This window comes from Babylonia areolata, chromosome 8 (genome assembly GCF_041734735.1).
Source record: "Babylonia areolata isolate BAREFJ2019XMU chromosome 8, ASM4173473v1, whole genome shotgun sequence".
In the NCBI taxonomy this organism is placed as follows: Eukaryota; Metazoa; Mollusca; class Gastropoda; order Neogastropoda; family Buccinidae; genus Babylonia; species Babylonia areolata.
This window is the reverse complement of record NC_134883.1, coordinates 39,896,337-39,922,245: the sequence shown is the minus strand read 5'-3', so window position 1 is coordinate 39,922,245 and position 25,909 is coordinate 39,896,337. Positions and strand designations below refer to the sequence as shown.

The 25,909-nt window shown below is 42.8% G+C and overlaps 1 protein-coding gene across 9 annotated transcripts in view; it reads right to left on the bottom strand.

Moving 5' to 3' along the window:
- Positions 1 to 1,670: 1,670 nt before the first annotated feature.
- LOC143284806 (uncharacterized) overlaps positions 1,671 to 25,909 on the bottom strand; it is a 183,658-nt gene continuing 159,419 nt past the window's right edge. For 7 of the 9 annotated variants that reach the window (XM_076591839.1, XM_076591844.1, XM_076591840.1 and 4 more), the window contains exons 8-14: positions 22,168 to 22,307; positions 21,375 to 21,500; positions 20,594 to 20,693; positions 19,158 to 19,279; positions 18,171 to 18,393; positions 12,623 to 12,672; positions 1,671 to 11,449 (exon numbers count right to left, since the gene is read on the bottom strand). In XM_076591839.1, the coding sequence (XP_076447954.1) occupies positions 11,255 to 11,449; positions 12,623 to 12,672; positions 18,171 to 18,393; positions 19,158 to 19,279; positions 20,594 to 20,693; positions 21,375 to 21,500; positions 22,168 to 22,307 (956 nt within the window). In that variant the 3' untranslated portion in view covers positions 1,671 to 11,254. The remainder of the gene's footprint in view (positions 11,450 to 12,622; positions 12,673 to 18,170; positions 18,394 to 19,157; positions 19,280 to 20,593; positions 20,694 to 21,374; positions 21,501 to 22,167; positions 22,308 to 25,909) is intronic. The other 2 variants (XR_013055613.1, XM_076591846.1) reach the window with 2 other exon arrangements.

The following is a 25,909-nucleotide window of genomic DNA, read 5'->3' as shown; positions in this document are numbered from 1 at the left end:
AAGAGTGCATATTTTCTGGAGAAAATGCTGCCTCTTTCAGAGAAACGGGTTATTCTTTTAAAGATTAAATGCTGATCAGCACACATACACACAAATTCCTTGTTGCCTTTCATAACTGTGGATGATTCTTTTAAACTAATGCTTTATTCCTGTATTTTATCCTTTTCCCGTGTGTTTTGTGAACAATAATTTGGGAAGAGTTGGGGATTGCACAGATACATAAGGACAGTGTGAGGACATGTGATGCTTTTGGCATTGAGAAACCACCCACATGGACCTCAGAATGTGCAGATGTTTCTTTTTGTTTATCTCTTGGTTTGAAGCCCATGAGGGAAATAGAAGGGAGTGGATCTTTTCTTTCTTCCTCTCCTTTCCTCAAGCAAACATTGTTTATAACTGTCCAAAGATTTTTTTCTTCTAGTTTTTTTGGGGGGGTGAATTTGCGTTTTGGATAAGATTTCTACAGTGTCTTAGAATCACTATTAATTTTGGTAACAAAGCAGTGATGTGAATATATGTGTTATACTTATGAAAAACAAACAAACAAAAAAAAAAAAAGAGAATGTAATTCAGTTTTGTCTAAATTACCATTTAATTACACATACTTAACCGTGACCCAACTAGTGCAGACTCCGGCAGGGGTCTGACATTACTGTCCTGTGCAAACTACGAGGGTCATTCAATAAATAAGGTGAATTTTTCGGTATAAGGACTTCTAATACAGATAGAAGCTTACTTTTTTTCTTTTTTTTTCAACGTAGTCTCCCAGCACTGTCACACACTTTTCCCATCTGTGCACAAGCTTCCGTATTCCCTCAGCGTAAAAATCTTTGGACTGATGTCTCAGCCAGTCGCTCACAACACTTTTGACTTCATCGTCACTTTCAACACTGCTCCGTCCTTCTTTAAACAATTTAGCCCACTTGTAGACATTTTTTCGGCTAAAACATGTGGCACCATACACAGTTGACATTCTCCTATGAATTTCAACTGGTTTGCACCCTTCAGCAACCAAAAACTTGATAACTGACCGCTGTTCAATCCTGGAGCATGCTTCTTGGTCGGCCATCTTTGTTAATTGCCAAAACTCTCAAAGTTTTTTTTTTTTTTAATGAGCCAAACAAATTAAATCCATGTGAAAAAGAAGTAAAACAAAACAAAATAAAAAAAAGTAAGCTTCTATCTGTATTAGAAGTCCTTATACCAAAAAAATCACCTTATTTATTGAATGACCCTCGTATTATCCGCCTATGCGGAGAAAACGAAAGCTACTACGGCTGATAACCTCCCGGAAGTAGGTAACCTCCCCTTTGTCCCGCTGGCTAGCGCCCTCTTTTTCCGGCAGCCATCATGACTCCTGTTCCTGTGCTCTTCATACGGCTGAGTTTTTTTTCGTATTTTCTGTCTGTCTGTCAATTCTCTGACGTTCTTGTTTTTTGTCAAATTATGTCTCCAACCAGGTCACATAATTATGTAGCTCGATTGGGTGATAAAATTAAGGCGCGATTGCAATCGATTTGCTGACACTCTGGGCCCTCTACTCCTGGCCCTCTCAACAACGCCAGCCTGCCGCCTCCTCCACTTCCTCCGCTCCCTCCAGTCCACTCCAGACCTCCACCACCTCCTACACCTCCTCTGGTGACTTCTAGAGGTTTGTTGCCACACACTCATGTCAGTGTTGCCTTTAATGTCATTTTTATCGATCCGCGAACGCACTCGACGCGATCCGTGTTCTCGGCCCAGCCAGTCAGCAGTGTACGAGTCGACCTCCTCTGTCTCTTTACCCGTACCCACAGTTGCACCAATGGAATGTGCCACAATCTCTTTGGGGGAACAACACACACAAAAAAAAAAGAAAAAAAAAAGCTTGTTTTGGATCCGCACGTTAGACTGGGCCCTATGTGCGATGTGTCCGTGGTGGCGGAAATCCTCTTCCATTAGGAATTCCACCACAGAATGAGACTCAGTGACCTGCAGGCACATGAAGTGCACTTCCACAGCCTGATCCATCCCAGCCATTGACTGCCGACAACTTTTTGCAGGTTGCTCCAACATGCCACACTCAAGGTAGAGAAGCCACCAAGCCTTCCGTATGCCCCTTCGTGATGGTACCTACCTGGGCAATTACACAGCCCTGTCAGGGACCTCAAGTCTCTTGTTGCCAAATGTCTGCCCTTCTATGCATAGGCAACATGCCAGTGCTGTCTTTTTTTTGGGAACGACAGAAAAGTGGGGGGGTGGGGGGGAGGGGAGCGCCTATCGCCTGTCAGCTCTCATGGAGGAGCTCTACAGATCTGGCTGTCACGCCTAAGGCAAGCCCCACATGGTGGCCTACCTCTGTCTCGTGCCACAGTTTCCTCTAAACACATATATCACTCCCACTATCGGCCCACAACCGATGTGGAATCATCAGATCAAACCACAGTGCACCTCCTTGCATTGACGCTCAACCGCACTCAAATGAGAAAGCCCTATAGGGTATGTTTCCTTCCCTTCCTTTGATTCAAAGGGCTCTCAGTAAAGTGTAGATTCAACACACCGACCCAATTATCTTTGCGCTACATTTATCAGCACAGCTGTGGTCCACAGACCTCCCCCACAACAGCTGCGGACCTCAGTCTTCTTTGCCTGCACCAATATCCTTAGGCGACACAGTACACTCTACCGTCATCGAATTCTACTTGAGGGACATCTATCACTGTAGGGATGATGGCTCAAGAGGTGTTGCCTCTGCAGTGGTCACACAACAGGCCATTGCAGCGCACTGGCAATAGAACAGAAGGATTGAGACTTGATGCCTCCTCAGCCAGAGCGCATGAAGTCCAAGCATGGTCCTCTTCTCTTGCCTTAGCGCACTCAACACAGCTGCAAGACATCATGGATGCTGCCTACTGGAAAAACCCTGCCACCTTCATCGACTTCTATCTGAGAGACGTCGCACGCTTGCGGGATGATGGCTCAAGAGGCATCGCTTCTGTGGTAGTTGCACAACAGGCCATCACAGCACACAGACAGTAGAACAGGCGAGCCCTCCACCTTGTCGCGCTATTCCGCACTAGTTGGATCACGGTTAAGTATGTGTAATTAAAAGGAAATTTTCTAAAATTACGTTTAAATAACATACTTACCGTGACCCAAATTTAAGACCCTCCCGGCCTCCCTGCTTCCTGTTCTCCCTGCTCGCTGCGCTGGTGATGGCATATTGCTGTCAAAAGAGGGCGCTAGCCAGCGGGACAAAGGGGAGGTTACCTACTTCTGGGAGGTTATCGGCCATAGTTGCTTTCTTTTTCTCTGCATTGGTGGATAGTAGTTTGCACAGGACAGGAATGTCAGACCCCTGCTGGAGTCTGCACTAGTTGGGTCACAGTAAGTATGTTATTTAAACATATTTTTAGATAGAAAATTTCCTATTTTCATTAAGCATTTTGGCCTGAGGGTTTCTTTTGGTTTTATTACTTTGTGCGTTTATTTTACACTTGAAACATTTTTCTCCCATGTCATCAGTCGGACTGCTGTAAAAAATTGGTGTTGTTTTGTAATAGTTTCTATGCTTGGAATTATGTTGTGTTTTTTTTTTTTTTTTTTTTTTGTTAAGTGTAGAATGGATGGCTTGTCTAGTCAGTGAAGAGATTTTTTTAATTTTTTTTTATTTTTTTATATCTTCCCCCTCTCCAAAATTGTGACAAAAGAAAAAAAGAACAGAAACCACTTCCCCAGTATTTGGGACATTTGTTTTCTGTATTTTGGTGATGATAAATGATGATGGGGTTGGAGACCATGTTGCAGTGGGGTTTCATTTAGGTTTGGGACTACTTGACAAGGCTGTACTCTCTTAATGCATCCCCATGTCGACCAGATTGAGAGATACATGCACCAGAAGCATTGGTCAAGAAATTTGAACACCACACCCGAAGAAGCATCCGTGAAGTAGACCACCCTAGGGTGTGTGGCCCCAGTCTTACCATTTGAGCCCATAACACTCTCATCTGTGGGTAGTAGCCAGCTACAGATTCCCCCACCCCCCTAACCAAAATTAAAAAAACCCACCACCACCACACCTCTCTAATGGGATTTGAACTCTCCCAGTCACCAGTTTACCATGCTCTTGCAGACTTGCTTGTTTGGCAGGGTGACCAGCAATATGGAGGAGTTTTATGCCATTGGATTTCTTAACTCTTGAGACTTTCCTTTCTTTCTTTCTTGTGTTTTGTCTCATTGTGTGTTGTGAACCTGAGGAAAATGAATCTGTGTTGTCATGAAAACGCAGGAGCAAGATTAATCTTTAGAACCAAAAAGACTGACAATATCACTCATCTTGTGCATTCTCTTCACTGGTTACCAATTTCTGCCCGCATTCAGTACAAAGTTGCAATTCTCACCTTCAACTCCATTTTAGGTGCTGTTCCTCAGTATCTGAGAGAATTGATTCAAACCAACACACCCCGTCGACAACTCAGATCATCTTCTGATTCACGGCGGCTACTTGTTCTCCGTGTTAAAACCCGATCCTTCGGTGATTCTTCCTTTTCTTATTCAGCTCCATATGTCTGGAACAGTTTAGCTCATGATCTTCGCCACTCTCCTTCATTTCAATCTTTCAAAACTGGTATGAAAACACATCTTTTTGAAAACGCCTATCCATAGACTTTCCATACCTTTTCATTTATAAGCCATGCAAACTCACTCTCTCTTTCGTTGTGTGTGTGTGTGTAATTATGTAGTGCGTGTAGTCTCTGAATCTGTTTTATATTATTTTGTGCCAAATCATTATTTTTCTTCTTGCTTTTGTGAGTTATTGCACGCGTGTGCACCTGTGTGTTTAATGTTTATTGTAATGCGCTTTGAGCCCTCTTTAAGGGAGGAAAACGCTCAACAAATGTCCATTATTATTATTAAACTGGTGTCATCTGTCATCAAACCGATGCCATCTGTGTTGTGAAACCCCATGTCATAGCTGTCCACTTCCATGAGGACCTAGCTTTGTCTTTGCCGTCGTGAGGGTGGTGGTTCAGTTTGCTGTTCCTTGTGTTGGACTTTTTATCAATGTTTCTCTCTCACACTGTTTTTGTAACGGTGACGCATGAACCTTTCCTGCTAGAGACTCTCTGTGTGTGTGTGTGTGTGTGTGTGTGTACAACTTATACTTTGAAAAGATAAGTCTGTCAATCATTTTGAAAAAAAAGAAGAGATAAACCAGTCTGTCTGAGAAACCGATAGAATTTAAGGAGAAAAAAAGAAAGGTGATCCTTGAAGTTGACTTAAACCCCTTTCTGAAAAATAATGATTTCTGTTAACAGCCTGGGAAAAAAAAGTTTTGGGCGAGCAAGTGTCACAGGTTGTCTTTGTAAAGTGGAATACACAATAAGGTGGAGAGCTTGGGAAAGTGAATGTGATGGAATGTCACTCTCCTGTTGTTTTGGAATGCGCTCAATTTATTTGTGGCATATGTTGTTTCAAGAATGAAAACATTATGTTGCTTTTCAGTTCTTGAACTCGGTGCAGGGACGCATTTGGTCAGTTTTCAGTCAGTCATTCCGGGATGAAAATTAAAGGGTGATGGGGAAAGGGGGGGAGGGTGGAGTGGGGGGTGAGTGCATGTGCAGGGTGTGTGTGTGTGTGTGTGAGATACATCATTTTTTTTCTTTCTTTCTCCTCAGGGTTCATTTGTCTTGCCATCACATGTTTCCAAAGCATGGCTTGTCATCCATCGTAAAAACAGCTTCTGCCATGATAAATTGTGACCATGATGTTGTTTTGAAAGATGCGGTGATGTATTTACTAGGCATGTCCTGAAATATGTGTTTACATATCTGAATTGGTACGGACATGGTTTATGGCTCACAGCAGTGAAGCCGCATGTACTGCAGTTCCTATTCCTACCAGTACCACCCCTGTCTGTGTGAACTGAATTGAGTTGTCAGCTGGATCTCAAGTTTAAAAGGATGTCACGCACATACATACATCACTTATCAGACATAATGCCATTCTCCCCTGCATTGGCTTGAGAAACACATCACTACACTTTTGTCATGTTGTTCATGTTTCTTTCATACCTTATTTATATAGCATTGTCATATGATTTTGTTCATGTAATTTGTTCCCTGAACCTTCCTTACGCAGCAGAAATTGGCACCCCCGACATCAAGAATGACACAAGTGACATGGAATGGATGTTTGTTTTTTATTTCTTCACTGTATCTCTTTTTGTTAGATTTTTTTTAGTTATGTGGTCTCAGATGAGACCTTGTTTTTCATGCATATTCATTACTGCATCCAGACCTTTTCATTGGTTCCTTAAACCCATCAAAAGATTTGACCAATCATTGACAGAACGCCCTGCAAGATTGTCATTGGTCAGATCCTGCCCTTTTTGTAAATAGCCCTTTTCTCACCAAGTCACTGGATATATGATAAATAAAACATTCTTCTTTTAGACACTGGATTTTGTCTGTGTGGGAGGGAGAGCGAAGAGAAAGATGGGATTTATTTGGTTATTTTTTGGGGTGGTGGTGGCTGTCTAAAGCATTGGCAGACGGTCACAGCAAGTCAGTCATGTACTTTTTAGTTATCAGAAGCATTAGGGGGGAAACTCAGTGAATGGGGGGGAACAAGCCTTGCTCCTTTAAATACTTACTAGTAAAGAGTTTTTCCTGAAGCAGCAACCACAGGAAAATAATTGTGAACATGACTTAAAACAGGCAGCCAGAAGACAGCAGAGCAAGGGCAAGTCACTGTTTTATTATACTTTTTTGGCGTCACATGAATTCTACCAGTCTAGAGGCCAGCCCCTCAGCTGACCGGGGGTGGGGTGGGGGAGGAGGCAGGTGGAGGGAAGCTGGGGGACAAACCCGGTGCCCCCCCTTCATCTGCCATGGGTCAAGAGGTCACGGCAATGCCCCCCACCTCCCCAGGACTTTGCTGCTCCTGCACATACAACTGTTGTCGCCTACTGACACATCTCACTTGCTTTCAGCTTCCTCCATGGTACACAGACTGAAGTTGTAAGAATGAAAGGAAAAAAAGAAAGAAAAAAGATGCAACCCGAGGTATTTACAAAAAAGTAAAGCTAGTACAACAAATGTAGAACAACAGAAATGCAGTGCTCACCTCACCTTGCCTGCCCCCTTCATGCTTTTTTTTCTTTTTTTGCTGGGGGCAAAAAGATTGTTGTTGTCTGGGAAAGGAAAACAAACCAACAACAGCACAACATGGCTATTGGTATTTGATTTGACACACTCCTGAAGGTCTGAATATTATCATAAATAAATAAATAAATACAAGAAAACGAAACACAGCATACTTTCTGATATCAACTGGACAGATTACTGACATGTAATGGGCTATCTTCCTGTTTCAAATCGATGTTGAATATTCTTACAAGAAAACCGCATCTACCCACTTTGAATTCAACACACAAACACTTTCCCGCTTTTAAAGGGGAGAAAATAAACTCTGGAAACAGAAAAACACATCACCACGAAGGGCAAGTTTAACACACCTTTCTCAAACATGTCATTCTGACAATAAAGCCAATATCAGGGTTTAAAAAAAAAAGATCGTCCGAAAGGTTCATCATAACCAGCACATTGAGCAGGGACTTTTTTCTTTTTGAGGAGATCAAAGAGCTAATGTACTGATGGTCAGATCATGTGCTGCAACTTCCGCCAACCTTCCTGTTCCTGCTGACCTAACTGTTTGCCACAGCTTACACCAACCTTCCTGTTCCTGCTGACCTGATGACATAACTGTTTGCCACAGCTTACATCAACCTTCCTGTTCCTGCTGACCTGATGACATAACTGTTTGCCACAACTTACACCAACCTTCCTGTTCCTGCTGACCTGATCACATAACTGTTTGCCACAACTTACACCAACCTTCCTGTTCCTGCTGACCTGATGACATAACTGTTTGCCACAACTTACACCAACCTTCCTGTTCCTGCTGACCTGATGACATAACTGTTTGCCACAACTTACACCAACCTTCCTGTTCCTGCTGACCTGATGACATAACTGTTTGCCACAACTTACACCAACCTTCCTGTTCCTGCTGACCTGATGACATAACTGTTTGCCACAACTTACACCAACCTTCCTGTTCCTGCTGACCTGATGACATAACTGTTTGCCACAGCTTCCGCCAACCTTCCTGTTCCTGCTGACCTGATGACATAACTGTTTGCCACAACTTACGCCAACCTTCCTGTTCCTGCTGACATAACTGTTTGCCACAGCTTCCGCCAACCTTCCTGTTCCTGCTCACCTGATGACATAACTGTTTGCCACAGCTTCCGCCAACCTTCCTGTTCCTGCTGACCTGATGACATAACTGTTTGCCACAGCTTCCGCCAACCTTCCTGTTCCTGCTGACCTGATGACATAACTGTTTGCCACAACTTACACCAATGTTCCTGTTCCTATCCGCCCAGTGACGAAGCTATTTATCACAACTTACACCAACGTTCTTCCTATTGACTATGTGACACAGCTGTTTGCCACAACTTACACCAATGTTCCTGTTCCTATCGGCCCAGTGACAAAGCTATTTGTCGCAACTTACACCAACATTCTTCCTATTGACTCTGTGACACAGCTATTTGCTGCAACTTTCACCAACTTTCCTCTTGTTACAGCTCAGAGATATCACGAATGGCCGCAACATTCGTTGACGTTCCTGTTCTCATTGGCCCAGTGACGAGTCTATCTGCCACAACCTATGCAGACCTTTCTGTTCCAACTGACCCAGCACAGATTACATCAGGGTGACAGCACAGAAAATATTGAAGAGGATGGGGATGATGCAAGCGATGTTTGCCTTCAGCGTTAAAGACTCCCCCTCCGTTCATCCTCCACCACACTCCACTGGTCAGACTGTGGAGAGCTTCAAGCACTCTTTCCCACTGCATGCAACTGAAAACTGATCCAGAAATGCATGACTCTCTCTCTTCATTCCTGACACCAATAAATCAGTGGAGACGTCTAGAATCGGCCCAGTTGTCATGCCATCTTAAAACGATACACGTGACTCACAATGCCACTGTCCAGATCACGTCTAACAGCAAGGTGATTTTCAATTCCTTTTCCATGTTTTGATCATGGACAATCCACCCTCCCCCACACACATGCTTTTGAAATCAAGCAACAATTTATTTTTTAATTAGATGGATCAAGAGATCTTGAACAACTTCTGACAACAATTTAACTATGTGGATGAGATCTTTAACAACTGCTTACACTCATTTAAAAAAAAAAAACTGAAAAGAAAAAAGATGAAAGACGCCAACCATACGAAATTCTGTGGATGTTCATTCACATCCTCCGATGTAAGAATTGTAACACTGGAAAGTAACCATGACAGAACAAAGTCTGATCACTATGTACAAGTGCATGTTGGGGACAGAAGCAGGAAGAAAAAAGAAAGAAGGAAAAAAAAAAAAGTGGGAAAAAACAAAACCTTGCAGTGTATGGCATCTGTTTTTCATTTAAGTGCAGAAAAAATAGATATATACATACAACATGACTCAACCATGCAAACAAGCACATATCTAATATTGCACACAAAACCTAAATCAACATTTTCTCCATTTCTCTTCTACAGTGCTGATTGTGTTGTGGAGAAGAAAAAAAGCAACAACTAGCTTTGTTGGTTCTGGAAACAAAGCGATGTCAAAAGACAAAACACAGGTATGTGCACAAGCCCAGAAAGGCTTCAACAAGAGCAGGCGCTATTCATCAATGCATTTTCCTCACAAACTGTCTACTCTTCACATCCAGGTGAGACCCTAACAGTAAAAAACATCACTGTGCAATCTTCCAACAGGACACAAGCAAAAAAACAACAAAAAACGTATTAAAAAAAAAGAAGTCCAAAACGTGATATCTGGAATAAGACTGTACAAATCCAGTACATCCTGAAAAGAATGTATAAGAATAAAAGAGAAAGAGGGCGTGTTGGTGGGGTGGGGTGAAGCCTGAAACAGTACTGATAAATGAAAAGGAGAAGGGAAAAAAAGCTATCCAAAGTGTAGTGTTCCAACAAAGTTATCCATGTCTGGATCGAGGGGAGGAGACACAGATGGTGGTGCTTACAAGTCAACTGTGAACCACCACCGACACACAAAAACTAATCTACGTCACACCCCACATCACAACAAATCACATCACATCACCCCAAGGAAATGAAAGACTTGTGGGTCACATTCCTCCACTGACTAACCCTCCTCATGTCTTGGTCTTTCACTCTACGTCTCTCTCACAAACAAGCAGACCTACAGCCCATGATTACCTTCCCCCCCCTCTCTCTCACACACACACACACAACTCTCCTCAATGTCCAGTCCTGTTCCATTCTTTACCCAGTGCATTCTCTCCACCTTCACTAGAGACACTGCACAGCTTCACACCAGCCCCTCCCCCTCCCTCCATACACATCTCGTGTCTTTCTCTTCAGATAAAAATAACTTATGTGCTGCAGCACTGTCCAGTCTGATCCACGATACATTGTACCGCCCCCTTTTCGGACGTCTTTGAGTTGTGAAGATACCACTGGTTCCCGTCTCCCCTCACTGCACTGGTCTCTCTGAGTGACTGACAAGTTTTGTGTTGGGCTATTACAGTTGGCCTGCTGAATACATTGAATGGTTCAACTCCTCAGTGAAAGTGTACGCACAAGATAAATGGAGCTACTGTATGTCCTCACACAGATACTGAAGCTTGCATCCACTCTCTGTCACTTGTACACACACTGCTGCTTGTATACACACTGCTCCTTGCACACACTCTGTTGCATGTACACACACTGCTGCTTGTATACACACACGCTGACACTTGAAAACAGATACTGCCACATTAACTCCAAAACTGTCCTTTGCACACTTGATATACTGCCACTTTTACACCATCAGTTGTACACACTTCCACTCCTGTAGTTTCCTCCAGAAGCCCAGAACATGTCCATACTTGTCTCACAACGACAAACACAATTCACTGCATCTCGGGGACTGGCTGGCTAGTGAACCGTGCAGAGAGGGAGCAGCTTCTTGAAGGATGATGATGTCCACACACACCACACCACACCACAATGTATCCTCCACACACACACACACACACACACAATGCCGCACTCTCCTCTCCACAACAGTCACAGAGCCCAGGAATCATCAGGCACCAAGACGTCACCGTCCACACACCACAGAACCAGTCCACAGTCCCCCAACAGTCGCTGTCGCCCCCCTCCTCCCTCCAGAGGGCGCTCACACCTCCGTGCCATCTGGCAGCCCAGGGTGCATCACCACGGGGGGGCGGGGCTTGCCCACCTGGTCAGGGTGGTGGGGGGAGGAGGTGGAGGGGGCCTGGGGGCGGGAGGGGACGGGCGGGGGGCCGGGCAGCGCGGCACTGGCCCCCAGGTTGTCGTCACGGCTTCCAGAGCTTCCCACGCTGCCAGACACCTGCAACAGGAGACACACGGCGTGACGGTGACCCGCACAGCTCAGCACACCTCTCTCTACCTCTGACACCGAGTCAATGCAGGAATAAAATAAGAAAATGTCAGTTCCTGTGTGTATGTGTATGAATAGGTTCATGTGTTTATGATTATAGTGTATTTCTGTGTGTTTGAAAAATGCACATGTGTATATGGATGTGTGTGTGTGAGTGTTTATTTTAATTTCTGTTTTCTATTCATTTTAAGATAGTTTTTCTACGTCCTGGTATCTTTTTTTCCTTCAGTCTTCTTTTTTTCATTGCATGTATAGTCATTTGGATAAAAAAAAAGTTTGAAAAAGAAAAGAAGAAAAAAAGTGTATTTCTGATCATAGGCAACTGAGAATGCCATATTTGTTTTAGATTTTTATTTTCTACATTGTTTGTAGTGTATTCCATGATCATGGACAAGTGTTAAGGCCAAACATGGTTAAAAGACAAAACTGAAACCCAACCCAACCATTGCAAGTCAGATATTCAATGGACTCCTACTGAACACACACACTTGTTCCACATGTACTACCCAACACTTGCTAAGGACCAGATATTAAACAGAGTAGATGGAGGAAGTTGTTGATTACACTTACACACACACACACGTGCTCCTCATACCTTACAGACAGACACACACACGTGCTCCTCATACCTTACACACACACACACGTGCTCCTCATACCTTACACACACACACACGTGCTCCTCATACCTTACAGACACACACACGTGCGCCTCATACCTTACACACACACACACGTGCTCCTCATACCTTACACACACACACACGTGCTCCTCATACCTTACAGACAGACACATATGTTCACTCCACCTGCATCACATACTTCCTTGCTCCATACATCACATACTTCCTTGCTCCATACATCACATACACTTGCTACACATGTACACATCACACAGTCCAATGCTCCACATTCATTACACACGTATACACACTTGCAACACATACATCACACATGTACACATGCTTACCATACACACACATACGCACACTTGCTCCACACACAATACACATGCATTCACACTTGCTACACATACATGTTTTTCTATAATTGTTTGTTGTTGTTGATTTTTTTGCAAAAAAAAAAAAAAAAAGAAAAAGAAAAAAGGAAAGCAGCTCTCACCACTCCGCTGTCCAGGGAAGCACCGCTGTTACCTCTTTTCATGCCGGGATCTGTCCCAACAACACACACACACACCACACACTGGTCAGTATTCCTCTCATCAACTTCCAAGTCTTAATAAACCTTAAACTCCTACTGGAACATGGAGGATTACAACAGCGTTTAACAAACAACATGTCCAACAAATGAAAATATGCATATATAAAAACTATAAAACAGTCTTAAAAAAAAAAAAAACATGATTAAATTTTAACTATTCATTTAAATACCATTTAGTAAATTGCTGAAAATGCTAACAAACTTTGGAGCTGCGCACTTTTTTTTGCAAACATTCTTTGCATACTTCAGCATACTCTGAACATCCCATGATAAAAATGAAATTTGTTTTCGATGACTGGCATTTTACACTCTTTGCAGATATGCAATTCACAGCGCGAATCTAACACACAGATTTCTCATTAAATATATATATATATGAGCACTGCACAATAGTTACTTACATGAATTCTAAATGTAAGTATGCAAAATGTTTCCAGGTTTTCTTAATGGAAATGAACAGTTTAACGTCGCTTGTTGTGAATGCATTCTAAATGTAACTGTGCAAGTATGCAAAATGTTACTGGTTTGTTTGTTTTTTCTTCTTGAATCAAATGGAAAATCTAAAGTTGGAATGGTAAGTTTATTTTCCAGCTTAAAAATTCTCCGTTTTCTTTCTGGTCTCCTCCAACTACACTGGGGATATTTCATTCAAACTTTTTTTTTTCATCCACCCCAAAACCCCACCAACCCTTAAAGTGAGGCGCTTGGAGCCCATTATAAGTACAATATATTAACATTATTATCATTATTACAATAATCATAATAATAATCATTATTATCATTCTAAGAGATCTGAACTACACAAATCCACAAGCAAGAAGTACAAGTATGCTTAAATCTGTTCACACTTGTCATTTCTTACTGGGATTAGATTTCACTTTTGCTGAGACAGTACTGCATGAGAGGGTGGGAATGGGGGAGGGTGGGAGGGGTGGGTGGGGGGGGGGAGAAAGAGAGAGAGAGAGAGAGAGAGAGAGTGTGTGTATGCTGGAGAGAGTGACTGACAGATAGTGAAAGAGTTCATTGTGCAAGCATACATGCACAAGTGTGTATCAAATGAAATGAACTCAGAATATGTAAGCTAAAAAGAAAAGATCTTTTCATTCACCATTGCATCTGCTTCTATTGAAGAATTCTACAAATAATTTTCTTTTTAATCTATAGTAACTGAGATTCTGCATACAGAATCAAATATAAGCATAGTATATTCTTAAATTAAAGAAACAAGTTTTGTTTCACAATGGAAAACAATGCTGTGATCAAAAGTATGAAACAAAAGTCAGAACACAACTGCACTGTTTAATTCATTCTGGGAATACTGGGAGCTACTGAATCACGATAAGTGAAAGCAACAAATTATAGCATGCGCTTCTGGACATATTGCACTGGAAATAAAGCTCCTTCACTCAAACACTGACAAAGACATACATCATCTAAACTAGCCTGAAAGCAGTTAATATATGTATGTTAATACATTCATCACATGTACATGCAAAATCATCAATTCCAAAAGAGGATATAAAAAAGACAGAAAGAAAGAAGGTAAACGTGGAAAGAAAAGAAAAGATAATAAAAGAACAAAGAAAGAATAAAGAAAGGGAAAGAAACATAAGATGAAGCAACATGAAAAAAAGAAGAAAAAAAAGATAGAGATGCCAACCACCCCAATCCACTTATCTCTACTCCTGATGATGTTTCTGTCTTCCAACACTACCCAGCAGTTTCCAAGAAAGAACGATTTTTGTCCATATCTATTCCTATTGGCAGCTGACACTGTCACCATTATCAAAGCAGAACAGTAAAAATGTGTCAAGAATAACACTGTACTGATCAACTTCCTGACAAAGTTGCCATTTACAAGTCTGTTGATCAAGTGAGCAATGAAATTTATTGAGAAAGCAATGAATTAATCAAAGGTACTTCTTTCAATGTCTCATTGTCTGTGACAACTATTCTTCTTGTTATTGTTGCTATAAGTCAGACAGAAAGACTATACAAAGCCTAAAATCTTTATTCTTGAGCAAATTTTAAGTCTCTGATTCTTGGTAAGATGTGTCTGGTAACACTGTCAAATCTTCCCCAACTGATTCACAAATCCTAAATCACAGCAGACTGGTGTGTTTGGACAATACTTTTGTTGCAATATGATAAGACAAACTTCTGTGCATCAACTCAGCCTTTGCACTGTGTTTATGACTACCTTGAATTTGCTATTCTTTTTCTGTGAATATCATTAACCCCCCCTCCTCCCCTCTCTTCCTCCCTCCACCCTCCCCTCAATTTCACTCAAAATACAGATGTCCAACTCTTCGATACACCTGTATGGGTCACATTCCCTGGAACTGACCAGTGACTGGTGATAATCTTATGTGACAAAGCACATGTGGTTAACAGGAACTGGAAGTGCTTGATGAAACAGAAGTGGCGAATCGTCAGCTTGTTTAAATCGTCGAACATTTTTCGCCGCTGTACTATTTTTTCACAAAGTGGTTTTTTTTTGGGTTTTTTTTTGTACCAAAGACAACGTACAATGATAATAAATACACAAAGAAAGAAAAAAAGAAAAAGAAATGTTGGTACACTGAAAAGAAATCTAAAAAAAAGTGTTAATATACAAAGACAAAAAACACAAAGAAATGTTTAAACAGTATTATAAAATATTATGTACATTACAAAACACACATGCATATGAACAAACTTGTCTTTATATACAAACTAAGTGGAACATGCCAAAGCCATTAAAAAAAAAACACTTACAAAATTTTGAGGCACCCATCATACTCCAGTTTCTGGGTTTTGTGTGCATGCCGACCTGTGTCCTGTGTCTATAACCCACCAAACACTAACATGGATCATGGGATCGTTAATGTGTGTATTTGATGTTCAACATGCAGTATTCACAGGAAGGAGGTTCAGCCACTAACAGGTCTGCACCTATCTTGACCTGGGAGATTGGAGAAAAAAAAAAAAAAAAAAAAAAAAAATCCCCAACCCTTAAATCCCCAGGAACGGTCAGGATACGAACAAAGGACCCCCAGGTTTTAAACTCACATGCTCTAACCACTCAGTCGTCACACCCGTCCCATCCACTTTAAAAACCCAAGAAGACTAAACACCCCAAGCTTTTCACAGGCAGATTCACAGTGGATGTCACAGACTGGATGCAGTGACTTTAGTCTGGTTCAACAACTCATCGGCCAGCGTGAAAAAAAAAAAGCGACTTCAAGATTCTTCCTCTTCTTCAGCATGCTAGTTGCTGTGTGATCTGGTTTGGTTTGTCACAGTGAAGAGCTCTGCAGTCTGTCGCAAGGACCCACCCCCACCCCCCACACCCCACCAGTTTCTCCTCAAGGTCCACCACCCTTGTCTACACTGAGGAACAGGACATGAAAGATGGGCAGGAAAAAAACCCACAAAAAAATTGGAAGGTTTTGGCTTTTACAGACTATACAACTGTATGACTGAACACACACACTCTCTCTCACACACACAGAGAAGAATCAAAACAGGAGAAGAAGAAAAGACAGGATCATTACACTGGAGCATCAGATGTCAGGAGAGGCTGGAAAAGAAGAAATCTCAACACAGCAACATTATGTTATCAGCTTGTTTCAGTTTTGAAACAATGTTATGTTATCAGCTTTTCAGTTTCCACCTCAACACAACAACATGTTATCAGCTTGTTTCAGTTTTGATCGAAACACATGTTATCAGCTTGTTTCAGTTTTGATCGAAACACAACAACGTCATGTTATCAGCTTGTTTCAGTTTCCATCTCAGCACAACAACGTCATGTTATCAGCTTGTTTCAGTTTCCATCAAAACACAACAACGTCATGTTATCAGCTTGTTTCAGTTTCCATCTCAGCACAACAACGTCATGTTATCAGCTTTTCTCAGTTTCAAGGGGGTGTCAAAGTGTGCAGACTGGTCTACATATCATCACACCACACCACATCGGCAAATAGCAGATACCTGACCATCGCATATACCCATCATGCTGGTCAGGTCTCATTAGCCTTTTTAACATCCCAAAGACATACCCCCACCTCCCAGCCCCTCACCCCAACCCCCTCCCCTTCCTCCCTCTGCGAAGAGCTCACTCACTTCATGTCAGGCAGTTACTTGATCCCAGTGAACCCATTGAACCATTTTCTTTGTCTGCCACAAGCATCATCTTTTCTGTGTGTTCATGGGATGGCAAGCCTCGCATTCTACGATTCTTGTCTGTGGCTTTTTAGTACTGATCATGTTTGTTCTTTTTTAAAAATCGTAACGCTAATCAAATCTGCTATTCCTTCTGTATCCAGACTCCAGGTTGTGGTCTGCATGGACAGATGTGTCAATGGCACACACGTTCTGATTCTTCTGCATGAAGGTGATACATATGGAATGCTGCACCACTGCCACAGTTCTCTCCCTTTTTCCCTGCCCCAACACCACACTTACTTCAGAATTCTGACAGTCGACAGACAGCTGTTTTGTCTTGGTTTTTATTTTTTTTTTTATCTTGGTGTTTGCTGAGCTTGTATAAATCAAACTGTCAGTGACAAAAAGTTTACTTCCAATTTTCCGACAAACACACTTCCTGTTATTCCAGAATATTTTTGGTTTTAGCCCAGTCATTACAAGCTGTGACTGCTATGAAGCCATTAAATAAAATAAAGAAGGAATAAACATGAACTAATTTTCATTTTATTTATCTATTTCTTTATTACTTCAGTTACTGATCTACGAATTACACCACGTTTCCATTTTCATGAGTGTGCAAGACCTTCAAATTTTTCATGCAATTAATGACTGTTAAAAAGTAATCATGCCCTGTGTGCAGGTGGTCAGTAAATTTGCTACGCACAAGAACCATCCTCTCTCTTGCAAGCCGCTGACATTGTTAATGTGTAGCAGCACTGATCCACTAGGCTCCAGCAGCCACAATCCATTCTGCAGCCATGTCAAATGTGATGTGAGCTACAACATCTCCGGCATTAGAACACTGAGTGAGAACAGCCCTCTTTCAACCTTGCTCTTGAAAAAAAACCCACCACCCATGAACTTCAACTTGACGATGTTAGGGACATAACGAAAACTGTTCCTCTCAACCTCACTCGCACTCACATGACATTCAACTAACGACGTTAGGCGCGAGCGAGAACTTTCCTCTTTCAACCTTGCTCACACACTAAACAAGAACTTCAACTGAACGACCTCACTCTAGAACATGAACAAGAACTTTCCTCTTTCAACCTCACTCATGCACAAAACAAGAACTTCAACTCAACAACCCGACGCTAGAACACGAGTGAGAACTTTTCTGTTTGAACCAGCACCCCCCACCCCAAACCCCCCACCCCCACACACGACTAAAAAAGACGAGAAGGAGACAGCCGGCAAGAGAGAGAGAGAGCAGGGGGAGATAATAATACAGGAGGAGAGCATGCAGCATGCATACCTGCACACAGATCAGTAAAGGAGCTAGACAGAGGGGACTTCTCCAGCCCCACGGCACACTCGGCAGACAGCTGCCGGCCCCCGCGGGGGGGCGCGGGGGGCTTGGCCACCTCGTACATGTGAACATGGGAGTCGTCGTTGGCGTAGTGTCGGTCCCTGGCGCTGTGGGCTGTGCCGTGACGCTGCATCTCCTCCTCAATCCGCAGGTGCTCCATGCCGTTTGTCTGCACACACACACACACACACACACACACACACACACACACACACACACACACACACACACACACATATGAGGGGCTTCAACAACAATAACATTATATTTATTTTTTCATCCAATTTAACCAACAAAAATCACGAGTGCAGTGGCCAGATAGTTAAAGTACTGGACTCTAGCCCCAGTTTTGAACACAGGTTGTAGTGAAACCTGGGTGCGGCGGACCATCAGCCAGACATCTTGTCACTCAGTCGCCACAAAATTTTGGTCAAGAGAAGCAAACAGACAGGCCTGGCTTGCATCAGCGTGACATGGCACAGTATATGACACCAAATGGTGTGTTCAAAGTGGAGATTTCTGCGAGCTCCCAGGTCAACAGATGTGCTGACCTGCTTGTGCCTGAGCCCCTTCATGTGTAAACGCATGCATGAGATCAAATACGCATGTTAAAGATCCTGTAAAACATGTCCACCTTCAGTGGGTAATGGAAACACAGAACCCAGCATGCACACTCCCGAAAACTGATTATGGCTGCCTACATGATGGGGTAAAAATGGCCATACATGTAAAAGCCCACATGAGTGAATGAGGGAGTTGAAGCCAACTAGCTCAGAAGAAGAAAAAGCAGAAAATTGTCTTTGCTAACATCACTCCTGCTTCAGTTGTAACAAAATAAATCTTAAAAAAACAAAAAAAACAAAAACCCTAAGAGATAATCATCATGCTCCACAGGAAGAGACTCAGTTCTCAACCTTAAAATTTGGCACACACCTCCAGTATAGACTCCTTGAGATCTTCCACAAACTTTTGTCGGTCATGGTCGTTGCGGGCGTTGAACGTGATGAGGGTTTTACCGTCAAGATTGTTGGTCAGCTGGATGCCATACTTGTAATCTGTTAACAACAAACCACACACACAATCTCATTTCATTTTCAGAGAATAAACACTCATAATGTCTGTTTTCAACACACACACACACTTCTTTTTCTAACCAGAAACAGGCATCAAGCTTTGGGTCAGCATTTCAGCTGTCTTCCACACTCTGTGTTGCTCCATCACACCAGCATCACACTGTTTTCTCACCTCCTCTCACTTCACCCACTCATTTAAACAGTCTTCACTGCTTTAGAGGTGCAGCAAGATCATCAAAACATTCAAACATTCACCTTGCTCTCAGCAGTATTGAATTTCGCATATCTCAAGCAAGAGATCCAGCTGTTGTCAGCAGATCTATGTACAGGTGTTTATCTGCTGTTTATAGCTCTGAAATGTGTAAAATTAGATTGGTAACAACTAAAACAGCATGAGGAAAAAAACCACAAAAACACTGATAGTTATAATTCAACATTAATCAAAGAAAACGGTTGAAACAAATTCAGATATATCACATTACCTACCTGATACCATCTTCAAACAATCCAAAAAAAAAAAAAAAAAAAAAAAGGAGAAAACATTGAAGCATTCTCAGCCATCAGCAGTGATTTAAACCAGCACTGTGCCAACCTGTCCCAGTCACAACTATCAAACCCTTTGTGGTGTGTGGTTCACAATGATGATTTCCCCAACATTTTTGTTATTTTTTAATTATATTTTAAAAATTACTGAAAAAAGGTGCTGGGTCCATCATCCATAGCCAAGTGGACAAAGAAAGCATTGGACATTCTCAGCTGTGTGCAAATCCCAGTCATTTGCCTGACAGATCAAGGATGAAGGTTTTTCTGATCAACATACACCCCACACCTGCTAGTGCCTGAAACCTGTTCATGTGTGCACGCATGCAGAAAACCAAACACGTACGTTAAATCTCCTGTTATCCAGGTCAGCATTGGGTGGGTAATGGAAACAAGAACAAACCCAGCAAGCACCCCCCCCTCCCCCAAGAAAACAGACCTTCCTCCATGGTCAACTCATACATACAAGTCAACACAGGAGTTTCAGATCAGGAACACAGTGTAAATCATAAATTTAATGATAGATGACTTGAACTCTGTAACTGATGGTAAGATCTGATAAATATTTTTCTGGCTGCAATTATCATTTAAAGGAACAATATATTCCATTATCAAGATCTGATAAATACTGGCTGCAATAATGATCTAAAGGAACGATGTATTTCATAACCATTACTACCATTCAGTCAGCTAGAAGACAGCCCCCACAAAGGAAGGAAGGCAAAGAGAGAGGGAGGAGAAAGGAGGAGTACTGACGCTGAGTTTCAAAGAGGTAGATTTCCATGCCGCACAGGGGGAAGGACGACTTGAAGTTGTACGTCAGGCCCGTCTTCTTCCGGCTGAAGATTTTCATCACCTGGTCACACAGCACACCTTGTTGTCAGTTTTCTCTTTCTTTCTGAGTGTGCACGCGTGTAGGGGTGGGGTGGGGGGGGGGTGTGTGTGCGTGCGTGCGTGCGTGCGTGTATTCAAGTCTGAAGTCAAACCATTTCAACGACAATAATAACAAAACACACACACAAAAAACCCAAAAAAACCCATACTAAATGCTTATAAATGAAGATTTAGAATGCTATAGTTTTTTCTCATAATTAAAAGAAAAAAAAATCAGGCATGGCCTCATGCTCATTTCATGTATATGACGACAGCTAGCTCTCTCTTCCCAACTCACAACGTCACATTCTTCTTGTTCGTCTCTCCTACTCTCCGACACAATGTGTCTGCTCTGATCATACTGAAAACAAGCATACACACGCACACACACACACAAACACACTCCCACCCAACACCCACAAGCACCCCCCCCCCCCCCCACACACACACACATACACACAAACCCACTCCCATCCAACACCCACACCCACACACACAGTGCGACTGACCAGCAGCAGGTTGTTTACATTCATTGTTGTGTCTATAAACCTTTCAATTACAGTTTTCATGACAAATAAATATGATTCTGATTCACACACACACTCCCACCCAATGCATATACCCCCCCCCCCCCCCCCCCCCCTGCACACACAGAGTGACCAACCAGCAGCAGGTCGTTGAGGAGGAACACCTCCCTCTGGTGTAGGCCGGGCTTCTCCTTCTTGTTAGGGTCGTGCACCTCGTACAGCCGGCAGTAACACACCAGGCGTCGGTGAGGCAGGGCCAGTTGCTGCACACACACACACACACACACAGACACACACACAGATAGATACACATACACAGATACACACAGAGATACACACAGACACAGACACACAGAGATAGAAACACATACACACACACACATATAGTTACATAGACACACACACACACACACATATAGATACATAGACACATACACTCCTACACAAAGATAGATACACATACAAAGACACAGACAGATACAAAGACACATACACAGACAGATACACATACACAGACATACACATATGCACAAACACACACGTGCATAGATACATAGACACATACACAGATATACACATACACACACACAGACACACATGCACATACACACACACAGATAGATGCACAGACATAGACAAACACACAGATAGATACATAGGCACATACACAGACATACATATCCATACACACACACACACACACACAGATAATACATAGACACATACACAGACATACATATCCATACAAAGACACACACACACACAGATACATAGACACATACACACAGAGACAGATAAACACACATACACACAGACAGATAAACACACACACACACAGACAGATAAACACACACACACACACACACAGATACACACACACACACACACACACACACACAGGAGGTCAGGGACAGAGTGCAGTATCCTCACCGGCTTCTTGCCGACGAAGGTCTGCTCCATCTTCATGACCTGTGTGACGTTGTCCACCCCGGGCTTGAACTCCTGTTGCTTGATTCGTTCATAGATACCGGTCAGCAGGTCCGGGTCCAGGTCCTCCCCGTCATCGATGCCTGCAACATCGCCGTCATCATCATCACCGTCGTCAACATCATTATCATCATCACTGTCGTCATCATCAACATCATCACTATCAACACCATCGTCATTATCACCGTCATCAACACCACTGTCATCACCACCGTCGTCAATGCCTGCAACATCATAGTTATCACCGTCATCATCAACACCATCGTCGTCATCGTCCCCATCATCATCAACACAGTCATCATTGTCACTGTCATCATCACCATGTCACCAACACTGTTGCCATCATCACCGTTGTCATCAACACCATCATCATCATTACAGTCATCGTCAACGCCATCATCATTGTCACTGTCATCAACACTGTCATCATCATCACTGTCATCTCCAACACCATTGTCATCATTATCAACACTGTCACTAACACTGTCATCATCACTTTAACCAACACTGTCACCATCATCATTGTCAACATCATCAACACGGTCATCACCATCCACCTGTTGTCAACACTGTCATTATCATCACTGTCATCATCACCAACACCATCATCATCATCACCGTGGCTACTGCAGTGTCACATCACCTCAACAGCGTGTTGTTGGTGTGAAGCTGGACACAAGTGCTGAATGCCGTGCGGCATTGCACATGTGTGCGTGCTATCTGTGAGTCCTACTTCTTTCTGTGGCGTCAATGGGGAGTTACTTTCTGACAATACATCTGGTGGTCACCTAGTCTCTGTTCTTGAATCCCGCAGCCATCAGAAATGGATGGCAATATGTAACAGCAACTGGCACTTATTATTTTGTGCGTGTGTGTTGTAAGTGACGAGAAATATCCTGAACAAATATACAAGATCAATAAGGAAACAAAAAAAAAGGACAAACACCAAATCTCAGTTTTTGCCAGATGTCAAAGGTATTCTTCCTGAACAGCTCAGCTCAGTTCCCTGACTACCTTCAGAAAACATGCAGCAATGGTTGCAATTGTTATTGAGCTTTAAAACAAAATTAAAAAAAACCCCAAAAAACCTTCAATGTAAGGTTTCGGGGTATAAAATGGCCTGGGCCAAAAATATATCTGGGTATAAATATATCCTTGGCTGCTTTAAACACCTATACTGTTTTATACCTGGGTACATTTTAGACTGGGACATTTTACATCAGTATATTCTTGACAGGGTACATTCTGACCTGGTACACCATAACAGACCCACCTCCTCCAACACGAGCCACACTTAAAAAAAGAAAAGAAAAAAAAAAGAAAAGGCCATGGGTCATTAGGGGAGACAAATGAACCGCCGACAGACAAGTGGGAGGAACAGGTGCAGGAGTTATCACCTCCTTGCCATGTGATCCACAGCTCTTCAACAGCCAAGGTCAGATCCCCCCCCCCCCCATCCCCCACCACAGACACACAGACCCACTGTGACTGACAGACTGACTGCTGACACCAGAGAGAGAGAGAGAGAAACAAAAGGTAGGAAGGGCTTCCAAGCTAGATCTCTGCTGACACATCTCAGGTCTATCTACTGAGACTGCTGTAACCTGCCCAACATGAAACCTGGCTGCTGTTCTGGGCCAGGCAGGGTGGGAGAGTGTGAGAGTGAGGGAAAGGGGGAGAGGAAAAAAAACACAAGACCAATTCTTTTAGTCAAGAGGGTAACAGATAAGCAAGGTAAATGTTTGTTTGATTTTTTTGTGTGTTTTTTTAACATCCAGCCCTGGTCTTCAAGACAGGCTAAAAGAAAAAAGAGAGAACAGTGAACTTGCATCCATGTGGCCTGCATATGTATGTATGTGCGCATAAATGTGTGTGTGTGCGTGCATGTGTGTGTGTGCGTGAGCGCGCATGCATACGCACATGTATGCATCTCAGTATTTGTGTACACACTCACCAGGTGGGAGGTGACAAGCGAAACAAGCCTCCTGTACAACGGGGGCAGAGGGAAAGCACAAGGGCAAAAGGGAGGAATGGAGACAGAGACTCACAGAGAGAGAGAGAGAGAGAGCCATCCATGTTTTGCTTGGCTGCTGGTCAAAGGAAAGGCAAAGGGATGCCACTGACTGTGAATGGAGCGGCCCCTCCACTCCCACACACACACACACACTCATAAACAGTGCGCGCGCACACACACATACAAACACACACACACACACACACACATGAACATAAACACACACACACACAAAACCGACACAAAAAATCACTCAAAAATTGCACACACACACACACACACACACACACTCATAAACAGCAGACACACACACAAACTCATACACACACACACACAAACAACACTCCCTGCCCTCCCTCCCTCCCCCCCTCCCCTTTGAGCCAATCTCTGGTGGGAAGGAAAGGGCACAACAACACACATGGCTGCTGCACTCGCTCACATCCCACCTTTCTCTCTCTCTCTCTCTACCTGCTTTTGTCTCACACCACCAAGCAGCACAACAAAGACAAAGACAAAAGAAGAAAAGAAAATGAACACGACTCCCAGCCGTCTTCTTTATGGCTCAGCTGCTGGCAAGGCCGTCTCACTGCTGAAGGAAGAATGAATGAGGAAAACAAAAAAAAAACAAAAAACAAAAAAAGAAATGAATGAAATGACAGAAAAGAGAAGAGAGGTGACACAAAAGAGTGGTATGCAAAGAAAGCTTGAAAACAGATTATGAAAATTAAAACAAAAATTCAATAACAGAAAATCTAGTCTCAAAAAAAAAAAGAATAAGAAGATGCCCACCCTCTCCCCCGTACCCCCCCCCCCCCCAAAAAAAGAAGAAGAAACGGTGAAAAGAATACTAATGAAACAGAGAAGGAGGGAAAAGAAGTAAGTGTCAAGAAAAATCAATACCTCCCCCCCACCCCATACAAAAACAACATCAACAAACACAAACAACACACACAATGGAGAAACTCAGAGACAGAAACAGCAAAGGGGGAAAACAAAAAGAAAAAAACGATGGGTGTAGGGAGGAAGGAAAAACGCCAGGAAAAAAAAAAGAGGAAAAGTTTGACAAAAATGAGGTGACCAACCGTGTACTGAGCTGCAATCTATCTCCATCAGGAATGGCAGCATGTTGCTATTAACCCCTGCTCCCCCCCAACCCCCTCCCCCTGCACTTGTGAATGTATCTGTGTGTGTGTGTGGAAGGTGGAGTGCCTGGGTATAAACGTTTGTCAGTTAAGAGTTGGGCCTGGGTGACTGTAAGACTGTAAATTGTTGCATGAATGCTATGTGTCTCTCTGTGTGTGTGTGTGCATGTGTGTGTGCATGCGTACATGTGTGTGTGCTTAAATGCAAGTGTGTTTGGGGGCATGTTTTATTTTATTTTATTCCCCCCCCCTCCATCCCCCTCCTGGTGAATTCTTATTGGTCTTCTTCCATATCTTCACGCAGAGACAACAAAACAGAATAAGAAATAAAGGCGAAAACAAAACTCCTCACAGATCCCTCAGCAAACAGTTTTCCCAACAAACTACAAAAGTGCACATTCACTCGACCCGAAAATGTTACCACCAAAAATAGCCCTCTGCGTGTCTGTCTTGAGTGGGATTCTTTGAGTTCAACGCCACCCACACATGGCTCACAGAACACAGGAGAGCAGAACGATGAGTGCACTGA